Below are 12,233 nucleotides of genomic sequence, written 5' to 3' on the forward strand. Positions count from 1 at the left end.
ATTATTACATTTTTTTTATTAGTAATGGCGGCGATCTCCGATTTTTATCGTGATTGCGGCAGACACATTGGACACTTTTTACACTATTTGGGACCAGTGACGTTTATACAGCGATCAGTGCTATAAAAAACGCACTGATTACTGTGTAAATGACACTGACAGGGAAGGGGTTGAACACTAGGGGGCGATCAAGGGGTTAAGTGTGTCCTAGGGAGTGTTTCTAACTGTGGGGGGATGGGCTCACTACAACATGACAGGGATCACTGCTCCCGATGACAGAGCAGTAGATCCCTGTCATGTTGCTAGGCAGAACAGGGAAATGCCTTGTTTACGTAGATAGTCACTATCGCAGTCCCAGGCGGACATGCTCACAGAGTAAGTGGTGCCCACTAAGCCGCATCTTAAAGGGGATGTACAGGTACGCCCATTTGCCCAGCTGACGTACATCGTCATGCGCTGGTCGGCAAGTGCTTAAATGGTTCCAGAAAGAGGCAGCGGGGGGAGGCAGGTGCACCGCACTCAGGTTCAGTGGTGATCTGGTGGTATACACATCTCCTGATGGACAGTGATGTCAGTTGCATCTGAGCCACTGTGGTGTTTTGGTATTGAAGTGTTTCCTGACGCATTTGTTTTTCACCTGATCACTGTTGATCGGAGCCTAAGCAGGATTAAGCCTGGTCAGTATGTGGATGGGAGACTGCCTGGGAATACTAGATGCTGTAAGCCTTTCCCCTCCTGAGTGAGGGATGCATCTGATGCTGCTGTGTTTTGAGAGTATCTCAAGCCAGAGCATCTTAGGGCAGTCTCTGAGGTTGTTTGCACCATCTTTTGCCGGCATAAACTTGGTAGGTTAGGTATGCCTCTTGGGGCCTTCTTGGTCTGCCACAGAGTCATCAGTCTTTTGCCTTGCATTGACTCTTGGAGCAAAAGTTATGGGCTAATTTTTGTTAAAAACTCGACTGGCAGCAGTCCCAAAACCAAATGGGGTCATGAGGTCTATCTTAGATCTCAAGCCGCTGGACATCCTTCTGTTTCAGATAGGCTCTGTCCATTTAGTGATGACCTCTCTGCGGGAGGTAGATTTCGGGGTCCATAGTCATCAATGACACATATCTTCATGTGCTGCTATTTTCCAGGCTTATCAAGGGTTTCTGCAATTGCAGTGCAAAGTAGCCTTTTTTTTCAATTTTGTCACTCTGCTCTTCAGGCTGGCCACAGCTCAGAGGTTTCACAAAGCTCCCAGCCCGACTGCTGGACTTGCTAAAGATGCAGGGGGTGCCAATCTCAGTATACCTCAATAATCTTTGCTCAGGAAGCAGTCGGTTCCAGTTTTTTCTTACATACAACTTCCTTCTGTAGAAATATATCAAACTCGAAGGACGTTCCCTACGTACAGTATTACTCCAGGTCTTTTGTAGAGGAACATTCTCTCTGTCTGGAACATAAAGATCTAAGCATTAGGTTGCTGAAGGACTCTGTTCCCATGGTATTGCAGAGCTCAAATTGGTGGTTATTGGTTCGGAATCTGGAGAAGGTGAAATTCTTCCTTTCAGGAGTTTGGAAGATAATAACCACTGATGCCAGTCTCTCCAGTTGGTTTGGCGTTGGCTACAGTTCAGTGGACTTGGTCTCTACGGGAAAAAATACTGCACAACATCAATATCTTGAAACTTTTGGCCAGTATATCTTGCTCTGGATTATTGAACAAATCAGTAGTAGATTTAATCCAACAATGCCTCTACAGTGGCATATATCAACCACCAGGGCGGCACTAGGAGTCGTGTGGCTAAGGAAGGTGAACCACATCACATTCTGTCTGGGGCAGAACAGCAGGTGCTGTCTCTGTCGCCAGTACATATTCAAGGTAGAAAAATGGGGGGAGTTTTCCCAGTCATCAGTGTGTAATGCCGGGACCTGCATCCTGAGACATTATTTTTGACAATCTGCCAAATGTGGAGAACTTTGCAGGTGGATCTACTGGATTCCAAGTTCTACAACAAGTTGGACAGGTTGAGTCCGGGACAAGCATCCCACTGGCAATAGGGGTAGATGCACTGGTAACACTTAGGGACCAGTTCTCCCTAATTGACCCCCTTCCCTCTGTTTCGACTACTGCCACATCTATGCGAAGAATCAGGTAGGTGGTAACACTGATAATAGTGTTAGCTGAATTAGCCCAGGAGGGCTTGGTACACTGACAGAGCGAATCTTGCGGGGGACGCTCCTTGGACACTTCTAGTCCAGCTGGACCTAATCGTCTTTGGTCCTGTTATCTCCGCACTGTTGAGCGCCTGGAAGCTGGCTTCACGGAGCTTAGCTTATTTTATGCCTGAAGTCCCTTTAAACTTGCCGCCATGCCATTGCGTTCGCGCGCCGGGCGGGAGCTCTGTGAGTCGGATCGATACCCACGATCACCTCACGGAGAGGAAGAACGGGGAGATGCTAATTTAAAAAACAAGCATCTCTCCGTTCTGCCTAGTGACAGTGTCACTGATCTCTGCTCCCTGTGATCGGGAGCAGAGATCAGTGACGTGTCACACGTAGCCACGCCCCCCCACAGTTAGAAACACTCCCCAGGACATACTTAACCCCTACACTGCCACCTAGTGGTTAACCCCTTCACTGCCAGTATCATTTACACAGGAATCAGTGCATTTGTATAGCACTGATTGCTGTATAAATGACAGTGGTCACAAAAATGTTTCAAATATGTCCGCCATAATGTCGCAGTCACGATAAAAATTGCTGATCGCCACCATTACTAGTAAAAAATGAATAAAATCAATAAAAATGCCGTAAAACTATCCCCTATTTTGTAGACGCTATAACTTTTGCACAAACCAATCAATATACGCTTATTGCGATTTTTTTTTTTTTTTTTACCAAAAATATGTAGGAGAATACGTATCGGCCTAAACTGAGGGAAAAAAATGTTTTTTTAAATATTTTTGGGGATATTTATTATAGTAAAACGTAAAAAATAATGCGTTTTTTTCAAAATTGTCGCTATTTTTTTGTTTATAGAGCAAAAAATAAAAACCACAGAGGTGATCAAATATCACCAAAAGAAAGCTCTATTAGTGGGAAAAAAAGGACGTCAATTTTGTTTGGGAGCCACGTCGCACGACCGCGCAATTTTCAGTTAAAGCGACGCAGTGCCGAATCGCAAAAAGTGCTCTGGTAAGGAAGGGGGTAAATTCTTCCAGGGCTGAAGTGGTTAAGGGTCAGATTCTTCCCTATACATATTTTTCCAGAGGCCATTGTTTCTCACTCCTTATCTCATACTTCATACAGGGTATATTGCAGACAGTCCCGCCGGTCAGGCCACCATTGTGGCCTTGGGACTTGAATTTACTATTGACTGTGCTTGCCTAGGCCACCTTTTGAACCAATTTGAGAAACCGTGTTAGTCCTTTGACTTGAAAGGTGGTTTCTTTGGTTGCTATCACTTCAGCAAGTGGAGTGTCACAGCTGGCGGCCTTTTTTATGCAAGAAGCATTTCTTGGTCTTGCATCAGGATAAGGTGATGTTGCGTTTTCATCCATCTTTTTTTTGTCTAGAGGGGTTTCTAGTTTTCACTTGAATCAGGACAGTGTTTTGCTTTTCTTTTTTTCCTAATCCACAGTCGGCAGGAGAAAGATCGCTACATACTCTAGTGGTAGTTCAGTCGCTCAGGATTTACTTGTGTTGTCGACACAGGTTAGGAATCCTGGTTGTGCAGCCAGAAGAGCCCAGGAAGAGCAAGAGGCATCCAGGTCGACTATTTGGCATTGGATCTGACAGTTTAGCATTGAAGCCTAAGGGCAAAATGCCACATTGACTGGGGAGAGATTCTCTACCAGATGTGTGGGTGCATCTTGGGCCATCCACCATCAGGCATCAGTGGCTCAGGTTTAGATGACCACTATTTGGTCTTTTGGTTCATACATTCACAGGGCTTTTTACCAGGTGGATGTCAAAACCATGAAGGATACTGCCTTTGTCCTCAACGTATTACAAACAGCAGAGTAGGTCCTTCTCTGTTGGCAGTTTCTGTTATGGTGTCTCCCTCCCCTCAAGGGTATTGCTTTGGGACATCCCAAATAGTTATTATTATAACCGGCTCTGTGTCCTGTGATGTATGATAAAGAAAATTGGATTTTTTTTCCTACAGCTTACCTGTAAAATCCTTTTCTTGGAGTACATCACAGAACACAGAGGTCCCTCCCCTCATGTCTGGGAAATGTATTGCTTGCTACAAAACTGAGGTACCTCCTATGTAGGAGGGGTTATATAGGGGAGGACTTCCTGTTTGATTAATCTACCAGTGTCCATTAACCTATAGATGGCATATAACCCAAATAGTTATTATTATAACTGGCTCTGTGTCATGTGATGTACTTCAAGAAAATGATTTTATCAGTAAGCTGTAGGAAAAGTAAAATTGTTACCATCCTCACTTTATAAGACCCATTATGGTCATGATGAATCTAAAGTGACTCAAAATTCGTTCAATCATTCACAATTTTTATCTACTTAACAAGACCCAAGGTTACTCATAACAATTCAGATTTTACAGTGTATTACTATAGAGCAGTCGAGGATGATTTTCGTTTAGGTGTTTGTTGTTTCTTATTTTAATTTTAATTTTTGCAGTATTACAGAGCTGAAATTGAAGCACTACACTCTTCAGGAACAACGGCAGTGGTCAAATTTAGTGATTATGGGAATTATGAAGAAGTGCTATTGGACAACATTAAACCTATACAAGCGGAAGCATGGGTAAATTAATCATGGCTTTACAGTATCTGTATGGTAGAATGCGTAAGAATACCCTGAGCTAATACAGTTTAGGATTTTAACAGAAAGAAAATTGTGCTGTTGGAGAAAGCAATGAATGTATTTACCAAATACAGCTACAGGGGACCAAAAACATCAAAAGTGTAATTTCACTGAAGTCTCATATCCACCTCACTCCACATTTGTTTACTGTTTAAAAAAATGCCTTTAGTGACACTTTAAATAGATTTAAAATAGATTTCTCATCTTCATGAGAGGCAAGATATATATAGATATACATTGCCTTGAAAAAATATTTATAACCCTTGACATTTTCCACATTTTGTCGTGTTACAACCAAAAACGTAAATGTATTTTATTGGGATTTTATGTGATAGACCAACCCAAAGTGGCACATAATTGTGAACTGGCAGAAAAATGATAAATGGTCTTCAGCATTTTTTACAAATGAATATCTGAAAAGTGTGGCATGCATTTGTATTCAGCCCCCGAGTCAAAACTTTGTAGAACCACATTTTGCTGCAAGTCTTTTTGGGTATGTCTCTTCCAGCTTTGCACATCTAGAAAGTGACATTTTTGCCCATTCTTTTTTGCAAAATAGCTCAAGCTGTGTCAGATTGGATGTAGAGCGTCTGTGAGCAGCAATTTCCAAGTCTTGCTACAGATTCTCAATTAGTTTTAGGTCTGGACTTTGACTGGGCCATTCTAACATATACATATGCTTTGATCTAAGCCATTCCGTAGAAGCTCTGGCTGTATGCTTATGGTCGTTGTCCTGCTGGAAGGTGAACCTCCGCCCCAGTCAAGTCTTTTGCAGACTCTATCAGGTTTTCTTCTAAGATTACCCTGTATTTGGCTCCAGCCATCTTCCCATCAATGCTGAGCAGCTTCCCTTTCCCTGCTGAAGAAAAGCATTCCCACAACATAATGCTGCCACCACCGTGTTTCACTGTGGGGATGGTGTGTTCAGGGTGATGTGCAGTGTTAGTTTTTCACCACAAATAGCATTTGCTATTAGGTCAAAAAATTAAATTTTGATCTCATCTGACCAAAGAACCTTCTTCCACATGTTTTCTGTGTCCCCCACAGGCTTCTTGCAAACTGCAAATGGGACTTCTTATGGCTTACTTTCAACAATGGCTTTCTTCTTGCCACTCTTCCATAAAGGCCAGATTTTTGGAGTGTACGACTAATAGTTGTCCTGTGAACAGACTCTCCCACCTGAGCTGTGGATCTCTGCAGCTCCTCCAGAGTTACCATGGGCCTCTTGGCTGCTCCTCTAATTAATGCTCTCCTTGCCGGCCTGTCAGTTTAGGTGGACAGCCATGTCTTGGTAGGTTTGCAGTTGTGTCATACTCTTTCCATTTTCGGATGATGGATTGAACAGTGCTCTGTGAGATGGTAAAAGCTTTGGGATATTTTTCTATAACTTAAGCCTGCTTTAAACTTCACAACTTTACCCCTGACCTGTCTGGTGTGTTCCTTGGCCTTCATGATGCTGTTTGCTCGCTAAGATTCTCCAACACAGTGGTCATCAACCCTGTCCTCAAGGCCCACTAACAGGCCAGGTTTTATGTATTACCTTGGGGAGATGCAGACTAGAATACTGCAATCACTGAGCAGCAAATGATATCACCTGTGATGTACTTCAGTTATCTTGCAAACCCGGCCTGTTAGTGGGCCCTGAGGACAGGGTTGATGACCACTGCTCTAACAAACCTCTGAGGGCTTCACAGCACAGCTGTATTTATCCTGAGATTCAATTACACACAGGTGGACTCTATTTACTAATTAGGTGACTTCTAAAGGCAATTGGTTTCACTAGATTTTAGTTGGGGGTATCAAGGGGTCTGAATACAAATGCATGCTGCACTTTTCACATATTTATTTGTAAAACATTTTGAAAACCATTTATTATTTTCCTTCCACTTCACAATTATGTGCCACTTTGTGATGGCCTATCACATAAAATCCCAATAAAATACATTTATGTTTTTGGTTCTAATGTGACAAAATGTGGAAAATTTCAAGGTGTATGAATACCTTTTCAAAGCACTGTGTGTGTGTATATGTATGTGTGTGTGTGTGTGTGTGTGTGTCTGTGTGTGTCTGTGTGTGTTTCGTATATATATATATATATATATATATATGTATCTCACAAAAGTTAGTACACCCCTCACATTTTTGTAAATATTTTATTATATCTTTTCATGTGACAACACTGAAGAAATGTTACCTTGCTACAATGTAAAGTAGTAAGCGCCGGTTCACATTAGAAGTGGCACGACTTGCAGGTCGCCTCACCGAGGCGACCTGCACACGACTGCCGCGGCGACTTGCAAGACGACTTCTGTATAGAAGTCTATGCAAGTCGCCCCCAAAGTAGTACAGGAACCTTTCTTCTAAGTCGGAGCGACTTTCGTCGCTCCGATTAGAACGGTTCCATTGTACAGAACGGGAGGCGACTTGTCAGGCGGCTAGGTCGCCTGACAAGTCGCCCCCGTGTGAACCGGCTCTAAGTGTACAGCTTGTATAACAGTGTAAATTTGCTTTTCCCTCAAAATAACTCAACACACAGCCATTAACCACTTCAGCCCCGGAAGAATTGGCCCCTTAATGACCAGAGCACTTTTTACAGTTTGGCACTGCGCTGCTTTAACTGGTAATTGCACAGTCATCCAATGCTGTAACCAAACTAAATTTGCATCCTTTTTTCCCACAAATAGAGCTTTCTTTTCATGGTATTTGATTGCCTCTGCAATTTTTATTTTTTGCGATATAAACGGAAAAATAGCGAAAATCTTTAAAAAAATGATATTTTCTACTCCTTGTTATTAAAAAAAAATCCAATAAACTCAATTTTAGTCATACATTTAAGCCAAAATGTATTCAGCCACATGTCTGTGATAAAAAAAATGTCAATAAGCGTATATTTATTGGTTTGCGCAAAAGTTATAGCGTCTACAAACTAGGGTACATTTTATGGCATTTACGCAGCTTTTAGTTTATGACTGCTTATCTCATTTCTTGAGGTGCTAAAATGGCAGGGCAGTACTACCCCCCCCATGACCCCATTTTGGAAAATAGACACCCCAAGGAAATTGCTGAGAGGCATGTTGAGCCCATTGAATATTTTATTTTTTGTCACAAGTGATTGAAAAATGACAAACAAAAATTAACACAAAGTTGTCACTAAATGATATATTGCTCAAACATGCCATGGTTATATGTGGAATTGCACCCCAAAATACATTCTGCTGCTTCTCCTGAGTACGAGGATACCACATGTATGGGACGTTTTGGCAGTCTAACCACGTACAGGACCCCGAAAACCAATCACCGCTTTCAGGATTTCTAAGGGTGTAAATTTTTTATTTCACTCCTCACTACCTATCACAGTTCGGAGGCCATGAACGGCCAAGATAGCCCCCCCCCCCCCCCAAATTACCCCATTTTGGAAAGTAGACACCCCAAGCTATTTGCCGAGAGGCATGTTGAGTATTTTGCAGATCTCACTTTTTGTCACAAAGTTTTGAAAATTGAAAAAAGAAAAAAATACAACCTCTTAGCAAATACATTGGGGTGTCTACTTTCCAAAATGGGCTCATTTGGGGGGGGGGGTTGTGCTATCTTGACATATCAGAGCCTCCGTAACTGTGATAGGTAATGAGGAGTAAAAATCACCATGCCCTTAGAAAGCCTGAAGGCAGTGATTGGCTTTCGAGGGTCCTTTATGCGGCTAGACTGCCAAAAAGTCCCACACATGTGGTATCCCCGTACTCAGGAGAAGCAGCAGAATGTATTTTGGGGTGTAATTCCACATATAACCAAGCCATGTTTGAACAATATATCATTTAGTGACAACTTTGTTTAAAAATAAAATGTAATTTTCACTAAACTTGTGGCAAAATATAAAATATTTCATGGACTCAACATGACTTTCAGCAAATAGCTTGAAGTGTCTACTTTCCAAAATGGGGTCATTTGGGGGAGGGGGGGTTTGTGCTAGCTGGGCATTTCACGACCTCCGAAACTGATAGGTAGTGAGGAAGAGAAATCACCATTTTACGCCCTTAGAAAGCCTGAAGGCGGTGATTGGTTTTCAGGGTCCTGTACATGGCTAGGCTCCCAAAAAGTCTTACACATGTGGTATCCCTGTACTCAGGAGAAGCAGCAGAATGTATTTTGGGGTGTAATTTCACATATGCCCATGGCATGTTTCAGCAATATATCATTTAGTGACAACTTTGTGCAAAAAAAAAAAAAAAAAAAGTCTGTAATTTTCCCGAAACTTTTGGCAAAATATAAAATATGCCATGAACTCAACATAAATATCATCACCTGGCATTTTATGCACAACATTAGAAGCTTATGTCACACATCACCCACTCTTCTAACCACTTGAAGACAAAGCCCTTTCTGACACTTTTTGTTTACATGAAAAAATATAATTTTTTTGCTAGAAAATTACTCTGAACCCCCAAACATCATATATTTTTTAAAGCAAATGCCTTACAGATTAAAATGGTGGGTGTTGTAATTTTTTTTTCACATAGTATTTGTGCAGCGATTTCGCAAATGCATTTTTTTGGGAAAAAAGAAAACACTTTTTTGCATTTTAATGCACTAAAACACACTATATTGCCCAAATGTTTGATGAAATAAAAAAGATGATCTTATGCCGAGTAAATAGATACCAAACACGACATGCTTTAAAATTGCGCACAAACGTGCAGCAGTGACAAACTACATACATTTTTAAAAGCCTTTACAGGTTACAACTTTCGATTTTACACTTAGAGCACAGGGGGACAGGGGTGCTTTTTTTTTTTAGTTATTTATTTTGCTTTTTTATTTTATTTTTAAACTTCCTTTCATTTTTTTTTTTTTAATCATTTTTATTGTTATCCCAAGGAATGTAAATATCCGTATGATATCTATAGGTAGTAACAGATACTCTTTTTAGAAAAAAATGGGGTCTATTAGACCCTAGATCTCTCCTCTGCCCTCAAAGCATCTAAGGACACCAAGATCGGTGTGATAAAATGCTTTCCCAATTTTCCAATGGCGCTGTTTATATCCGGCGAAGCCTAAGTCATGAAATGCTCGTAACTTCCGATTTCTTAGGCCATAGAGATGATTAGAGCCATTCTGGTCCCTGATGAGCTCTATGGTCAGCTTGCAGAACCACTGTCTGCATTCTCGGGTTCCCTAGTGTGACAGGAGAGCCAGAGAAAACCATGGAAGATGGCGGGGGGGGGGGGGGGGCTAGACATTCCCTCCCACTGCTTGAAAAAGCAGTCTAGAGGCCGCAGCTGAATGGCGTAACTGAAAAGCAAAAATATATATAAAGGCAGCAAAGGAAACAATACAAAAATCAAATATCAAATAAATATATATAATAATAATATAATCTGATTAATAAAGTGCACAATAAAATAAACCATCAAAAATGTCCATAATAATCATATGTGAACAAATCTTCTTGTGTATGCTCCAACACCGTGAAAATAAAGTGCACAAGTGCTTCAGTAAACTTGCTAAAAGTGCTTCACCCGAAGTGATAACAAAAATACGCTCACCAGATCGCCTTGGTCACAAAGTGACCTCAAAGCTTGACTAATGGGAAGGGCTCCTTAATTCAATGCTGTAGCTTATTTATGCATCCCTTACCAATCAAGCAATCATATATGGATGGAAGGTATCTTCACCTTATAACATCTCTCCGCTGCATATATCAACTTGCATCAAGTAAGTCTGTGAAATAGCTCCACCAACAAAGAGCCACATAAGGCAGGATATAGTGGAATACCGCTTTATGTTTTATTGCTTAAAAAAGAGTAATTACATAGTCCAGCATGAAATCACAAACAATCCGTTCAGGGGGAAGCAGAAACTGATGCGACGCCGGTATAAAACTTGCAATGTGCGTGGTGCATCTCAGCTGTGCAAGCAATAGTATAGGGCTCCTATGGTTGTAAGTGTCAGGCCTCACCTCTATGCATTTCACACTAGAGCACATGTCATCAGGAAGTGGGTCTGACTCCATTTTCTCAGAGCCTAAATAGCAGCAAAAAAGGCAGCGATTGGTCAGGATCATTAACCATGCTTTCCATAGATAAAAAGCAATAAAAAGTTTTGAACTCAGCAAAAAAAAACAATTAAAAGACGGATTCTGCTTACCTTTAAGTCGTATATAATCACTTAAAAGAAGTGCATCGCAAATACTTGTAGTACATAATTTAAAAAATGACAAAACGGCTCCAAGCTGAATACAGCCTAAGGAGATATTCCCTACTGATAGTTATGCAGACAACCTCATGATATATGAACATAAGGGAAAAAGAGGTGCCACTACTACCGTGGTTAACATAAATGGAAGTCTAAACATTAAAATTAAAATGAAGTAAATTATAAATAAAATAAATTTATATATTGCAGGTAATGGTAACAATAAAACAACTTATTTTTTTATCGCAATTTGTGCCTAAAAGATATATGCCAAAGCATGGGGGCAATCCGCCCCTAATGTTAGGAGCAAATTGCCCCTTCACCCCTGCCCCCATGCTTTGGCATATATGCTCTTTTTTTTTTAACTGTGGCAGTGAAATCACCTACTACAGAGCTGAAGTCATGGCTTTACGTGGAAACGCTGTTGCTGTCAGAATAAATAAACCCGCGCTGCAGCTGAATGGCGTACCTACTAAGCAAATGATGGTTAACAATATAACAAAGTAACATTACAACAGTAAGACATGCCATACCTGCAAAGCAAATACAATAAAACACAGTAAAAATAAAACATTACAGTTCTAAAATACAGTAACAATAGAGAAGAAAAATAAAACAACAAATCTTTTTGTCTTTTCTTATTTTTTTGTGTTTTTTTTTGGGGGGGTGTTTCTTTTGCACTCATATATAAACTGTAAACGTTCCAGGTAGGGTCTCTCAAAATGTGATGGGCGTCTCATCTTTTGAGACCCTGTGTAAGTGTGCCCTAGGACTGTAGTGCTGTACCCTACGCTAATACTCCACTAGTGTGTGGTAGCGTTTGAAACAGTCACCGATGCAGAGACCAGGTTGGTCAGGACAGGAGGGACAATAAAAGCGGATGTCACGCCTAAATCTGCGTTTTCTGCAGACACAACATCATCTTTGGGGTGTTCTTTGGGCAGTGGTAACAGGGAAGACATACGGGAAATGCCTCTCATGCAGCCGGCTCACTGCATTTGCGTTGGGAAGTTGGGCCACAGCACCGTCTGGAAACAGAAGGGCTGTGATGATCGCTTCCTGGAAGGATCCAGTTCATCCTGACGCTTTGTATAGCATATAAGCGTTCAGCAGAGCCAACTGGAATAAATATACAGACACTTTTTTTACACCAGCATCTGGCCTTACGGGCAATTAAGTACGGCGCCAACATCTGGTTGTTGAGGTCCACCCCTCCCATTTTA

At 41.3% G+C, this 12,233-nt stretch overlaps 1 protein-coding gene across 1 annotated transcript in view; it reads left to right on the plus strand.

Annotated features, from left to right (window-relative positions):
• TDRD3 (tudor domain containing 3) overlaps positions 1 to 12,233 on the plus strand; it is a 467,037-nt gene that overhangs the window by 417,691 nt on the left and 37,113 nt on the right. The window contains exon 12 of the mRNA XM_073614239.1: positions 4,636 to 4,761. Coding sequence (XP_073470340.1) covers positions 4,636 to 4,761 — 126 coding nt within the window. The remainder of the gene's footprint in view (positions 1 to 4,635; positions 4,762 to 12,233) is intronic.

This window comes from Aquarana catesbeiana, linkage group LG02 (assembly GCF_042186555.1).
Source record: "Aquarana catesbeiana isolate 2022-GZ linkage group LG02, ASM4218655v1, whole genome shotgun sequence".
In the NCBI taxonomy this organism is placed as follows: Eukaryota; Metazoa; Chordata; class Amphibia; order Anura; family Ranidae; genus Aquarana; species Aquarana catesbeiana.